A 6000-nucleotide genomic window follows, 5' to 3' on the forward strand; every position below is an offset into this window, starting at 1 on the left:
CCCAAGTAGGACAACCTGATCACCTTGTGACCTCCCCAGCACTTAGAACAGTGCTTTTCTAGCCTGTGAGCCCACTGTTGGGTAGGGACTGTCTCTAGATGTTGCCAACTTGTACTTCCCAAGCACTTAGGACAGTGCTCTGCACACAGTAAGCGCTCAATAAATACGATTGATTGATTGATTTGCACTGGGTGACTTCGGGCAAGTCACTTCACCTCTCTGGGCCTCCGTGACCTCATCTGTCAAATGGGGATGGAGACTGGGAGCCCCAAGTGGGCCCGCCTGATCCCCTTGTGACCTCCCCAAGCGCTTAGAACAGTGCTTTGCACATAGTAAGCGCTTATTAAATGCCGTCATCGTTATTGTTATTACAAGTAAAATGGAGTAATCTGTGGGGAGGGGAAGGAGGCGAATCAATCAATCAATTGTATTTATTGAGCGCTTACTTTGTGCAGAGCACTGTACTAAGCGCTTGGGAAGTCCAAGTTGGCAACATCTAGAGACAGTCCCTACCCAACAGCGGGCTCACAGTCTAAAAGGGGGAGACAGAGAACAAAACCAAACATACTAACCAGGAGAAAAAACGGGGGGCGTCCGTCCGGAGCCCCCAGAGACGGGCCGGCTTTCCCTCCCCGCTGTTGCCAACTTGTACTTCCCAAGCACTTAGTACAGCGCTCTGCACACAGTAAGCGCTCAATAAATACGACCGAATGAATCCCGCAGGAGCAGCGGCGATCCCGGCAAGAAGAAGCAGCACATCTGCCACATCCAGGGCTGCGGGAAGGTGTACGGCAAGACTTCCCACCTGCGGGCACACCTGCGCTGGCACACGGGCGAGCGGCCCTTCATCTGCTCCTGGATGTTCTGCGGCAAGCGCTTCACCCGCTCCGACGAGCTGCAGCGGCACAAACGCACGCACACCGGTGAGAAACCCCCCCCCGGGCGCCGGGCACCGGGCACCGGGCACCGGGCGGGCGGGAAGACGCGGGGCATCCCGGAGACGGATGGAGCTCAGGGAGGGCTCAATGATCTCACCGCCGAGCGTCATAATCAGGAGGAAGGGATGGTGATGATGATGGGATTTGTTAGGCGCTTACTACGTGCCAAGCACTGGGGTAATCAAAATAGTAAGGTTGGCATCTGCTAAGCACCTACCATGTGCCAAGCACTGGGGTAGTAATAAGGTGGGTATGTGTTCAGCGCTTACTAAGTGCCAAGCATTGGGGTAGTAATAAGGTGGTTATGTGTTAAGTGCTTACTATGTGCCAAGCACTGGGGTAATCATAATAATAAGGTTGGCGGGTAATCATAATGATAAGGTTGGCATTTGCTAAGCGCTTACCATGTGCCAAGCACTGGGGTAGTAATACAGTTGGTATGTGTTAAGCGCTTACTACAAGCCAAGCACTGGGGTAATAATAATAATACTGTTGGCATTTGCTAAGCGCTTGCTATGTGCCAAGCACTGGGGTAGTAATAAGGTTGGTATGTGCTAAGCGCTTACTGTGTGCCAAGCACTGGGGTAATAATAATAATAAGGTTGGCATTTGCTAAGCACTTACTATGTGCCAAGCACTGGGGTAGTAATAAGGTTGGTATGTGTTAAGCGCTTACTATGTGCCAAGCACTGGGGTAATAATAATAATACGGTTGGCATTTGCTAAGCACTTACTATGTGCCAAGCACAGGGGTAGTAATAAGGTTGGTCTGTGTTAAGCACTTACTACATGCCAAGCACTGGGGTAATAATAATAATAAGGTTGGTATGTGTTAAGTGCTTACTATGTGCCAAGCACTGGGGTAATAATAATAATGCAGTTGGCATTTGTTAAGCACTTACTATGTGCCAAGCACTGGGGTAGTAATAAGGTGGGTATGTGTTAAGCGCTTACAATGTGCCAAGCACTGGGGTAATCATAATAATAAGGTTGGCATTTGCTAAGCGCTTGCTATGTGCCAAGCACTGGGGTAATAATAATAATAAGGTTGGTATTTGTTAAGCGCTTACTATGTGCCAAGCACTGGGGTAATAATAATAATACGGTTGGCATTTGCTAAGCGCTTACCATGTGCCAAGCACTGGGGTAGTAGTAAGGTTGGTATGTGTTAAGCACTTACTACGTGCCAAGCACTGGGGTAATAATAATAATAAGGTTGGTATGTGTTAAGTGCTTACTATGTGCCAAGCACTGGGGTAATAGCAATAATGCATTTGACATTTGTTAAGCACTTACTATGTGCCAAGCACTGGGGTAGTAATAAGGTTGGTATTTGTTAAGTGCTTACTATGTGCCAAGCACTGGGGTAGTAATAAGGTGGGTATGTGTTAAGCGCTTACTATGTGCCAAGCACTGGGGTAATCATAATGATAAGGTTGGCATCTGCTAAGCGCTTGCTATGTGCCAAGCACTGGGGTAATAATAATGATAAGGTTGACATCTGCTAAGCACTATGTGCCAAGCACTGGGGTAGTAATAATGATAATAATACGGTTGGCATTTGCTAAGCGCTTATTATGTGCCAAGCACTGGGGTAATAATAATAATAAGGTTGGTATTTGTTAAGCGCTTACTATGTGCCAAGCAATGGGGTAATAATAATAATACGGTTGGCATTTGTTAAGCGCTTACTATGTGCCAAGCACTGTTAAGTGTTGGGGTAAGAATAATAATGTTGGTATTTGTTAAGCGCTTACTATGTGCCAAGCACTGTTCTGAGTGCTGGGGTAATAATAATGTTGGCATTTGTTAAGCGCTTACTACGTGCCAAGCACTGTTCTAAGCGTTGGGGTAATAATAATAATGTTGGTATTTGTTAAGCGCTTTACTATGTGCCAAGCACTATTCTAACTGCTGGAGTAATAGTAATAATAATAATGTTGGTATTTGCTAAGTGCTTACTATGTGCCAAGCGCTGTTCTAAGCGTTGGTGTTATAATAATAATAATAATAATAATAATAATAATAATAATAATGTTGGTGTTTAAGCGCTTACTGTGTGCCAAGCACTATTCTAAGCGTTGGGGTGGTAATAATAATAATGTTGGTGTTTGTTAAGCGCTTACTATGTGCCAAGCACTGTTCTAAGCGTTCGTGTAATAATAATAATAATAATAATGTTGGTATTTGTTAAGCGCTTACTTTGTGCCAAGCACTATTCTAAGCGTTGGGGTGGTAATAATAATAATGTTGGTGTTTGTTAAGCGCTTACTGTGTGCCAAGCACTGTTCTAAGCATTCGTGTAATAATAATGTTGGTATTTGTTAAGCGCTTACCTTGTGCCAAGCACTGTTCTAACTGTTGGGGTAGTAATAATAATAATAATGTTGATATTTGTGAAGCGCTTACTAAGTGTCAAGCACTGTTCTAAGCGCTGGGGTAGATACAAGGTCATCAGGTTGTTCCCCGTGGGGCTCACAGGCATCGTCCCCATTTTCCAGATGAGGGAACTGAGGCCCAGAGAGGTGAAGCGACTTGCCCAGAGTCACCCAGCTGGAGGCGGGATTAGAACCCATGACCTCGGACTCCCGAGCCCGGGCTCTTTCCCCTGAGCCACGCTGCTTCCTTAATAAGAAGGAATAATAATAATTGTGGTCTTCGTTAAGCGGAGAGAGCCCCGGGGGCCGGGAGGATCTGGGTTCTAATCCCGACTCCGCCACCTGTCTGCCGTGTGACCTTGGGCGAGTCACTTCGCTTCTCTGGGCCTGGAAAATGGGGGTGAAGAGTGCGAGCCCCGTGGGGGACAGGGAATGGGTCCAACCCTTTCATCTTGGATGGACTCCAGTGCTCAGGCCGGTGCCCGGCCGCAGTGAGCGCTCAACAAGTACCCCGGTCGTTCATTCATTCATTCGATCAATCGTATTTATTGAGCGCTTACTGTGTGCAGAGCACTGGACTAAGCGCTTGGGAAGTCCAAGTCGGCAGCGTATAGAGACGGTCCCTACCCGACAACGGGGTCACAACCTCGAAGGGACGGACAACAAAACAAAACATGTGGACAGGTGTCAAGTCATCTGACTTACCGTGGCTCAGTGGAAAGAGCCCGGGCTTCGGAGTCAGAGGTCATGGGTTCTAATCCCGGCTCCGCCGCTTGTCGGCTGTGTGACTTTGGGCAAGTCACTTCACTTCTCTGGGCCTCAGTTCCCTCATCTGGAAAATGGGGATCGAGACTGTGAGCCCCACGGGGGACAACCGGATTCCTTGGCATCTCCCCCAGCGCTTAGAACAGTGCTTGGCACATTGCACATAGAGAAGCAGCGTGGCTCAGTGGAAAGAGCCCGGGCTTTGGAGTCAGAGGTCTTGGGTTCAAATCCCGGCTCAGCCCATTGTCAGCTTGGTGACTTTGGGCAGGTCATTTAACTTCTCTGGGCCTCAGTTACCTCAGCTGTAAAATAGGGATTAAGACTGTGAGCCCCCGCCATGGGACAACCTGATCACGTTGTAACCTCCCCAGCGCTTAGTACAGTGCTTTGCACATAGTAAGCGCTTAATAAATGCCATCATTATTATTATCATTCTCTGGGCCTCAGTTACCTCAGCTGTAAAATGGGGATTAAGACTGTGAGCCCCCGCCATGGGACAACCTGATCACCTTGTAACCTCCCCAGCGCTTAGTACAGTGCTCTGCACATAGTAAGCGCGTAATAAATGCCATCATTGTTATTATTATTATTATTCCCCGGGCCTCAGTTCCCTCATCTGGAAAATGGGGATCGAGACTCTGAGCCCCACGGGGGACAGCCGGATTCCTTGGCATCTCCCCCGGCGCTTAGAACAGTGCTTGGCACATAGCAAGCGCTGAGAAGCAGCGTGGTTTAGTGGAAAGAGCCCGGGTTGGGGAGTCCGAGGTCGTGGGTTCGGATCCCGGCTCTGCCGCTTGCCAGCCGGGTGACCTTGGGCAAGTCACTTGTTCCCTGATCCGTCAAATGGGGATGAAGACGGTGAGTTTCGCGGGGGACAACCTGATCACCCTGCATCCCGCCCAGCGCTTAGAACGGTGCTTGGCACGTAGTAAGCGCTTAACAAATGCCATCGTTATTATTATTATTATCCTGAATAGTAAGCGCTTAACGCGCTGTTCATTCATTCGTTCAATCGGATGTATTGAGCGCTTGGAGCTCGGGAAGTCCAAGTCGGCAACATATAATCAATCAATCAATCAATCAATCGTATTTATTGAGCGCTTACTATGTGCAGAGCACTGTACTAAGCTCTTGGGAAGCACAAATTGGCATCACATAGAGACAGTCCCTACCCAACGGTGGGCTCCCAGGCTAGAAGGAGCCCACGGCATTGCCGCGCGCTCGGGCGGACGCCGGACGTCTCTCACGGCCCCCTCCGCCCCGGTCCAGGTGAGAAGAAGTTCGCCTGCCCCGAGTGTCCGAAGCGCTTCATGAGGAGCGACCACCTTTCCAAGCACATCAAGACCCACCAGAACAAGAAAGGCGGGGCGGGCGTGGCAGGCGTGGCCCTGAGCGTGGGGGCCCTGCCCCTGGACAGCGGGGCCGGCTCCGAGGGTGGCGGGGGCGGCGGGGGCCCCCCCGCCCCCCCCGCCCTCATCGCCACCAACATGGTGGCCATGGAAGCCATCTGCCCCGACGGCATCGCCCGCCTCGCCAACAGCGGCATCAACGTCATGCAGGTGGCCGACCTGCAGTCCATCAACATCAGCGGCAACGGCTTCTGAGCCCCCCCGGGGCCCGGCCGGGGGTCCGGATGGGGGGGTGGGGGGCAGGGGGGGACCCGCCGCCGCCGCCGCCGCCGCCGGGGGTCGGGACGGGGGCGGGCCGCCCGGTAGCGAGGGTCCAAGAGACGCGGGGGAGAGGGTGGCATCGCCGCCGGCGCGCGTCCCCAGACGGCTTCCCCTTCAACCCCCCCCCCGCCCGCCCGCCCAAAGCCATCATGCCTTGATAAATATATATGATCATTGAAATACTTTTTAACAAAAGACAGATTCTATATTATATATATATATTAAAAAAGAAAAAAGTATATGACGCAT

At 50.5% G+C, this 6000-nt stretch overlaps 1 protein-coding gene across 1 annotated transcript in view; it reads left to right on the forward strand.

Annotated features, from left to right (window-relative positions):
- SP1 (Sp1 transcription factor) overlaps window positions 1–5710 on the forward strand; it is a 49722-nt gene extending 44012 nt beyond the window's left edge. Inside the window, 2 exon segments of the mRNA XM_038752848.1 lie at window positions 724–923; window positions 5351–5710. Of these exon segments, the coding sequence (XP_038608776.1) occupies window positions 724–923; window positions 5351–5685 (535 nt within the window). The 3' untranslated portion in view covers window positions 5686–5710.
- The last annotated feature ends 290 nt before the right edge of the window (window positions 5711–6000 follow it).

This window comes from Tachyglossus aculeatus, chromosome 10 (genome assembly GCF_015852505.1).
Source record: "Tachyglossus aculeatus isolate mTacAcu1 chromosome 10, mTacAcu1.pri, whole genome shotgun sequence".
NCBI lineage: Eukaryota > Metazoa > Chordata > Mammalia > Monotremata > Tachyglossidae > Tachyglossus > Tachyglossus aculeatus.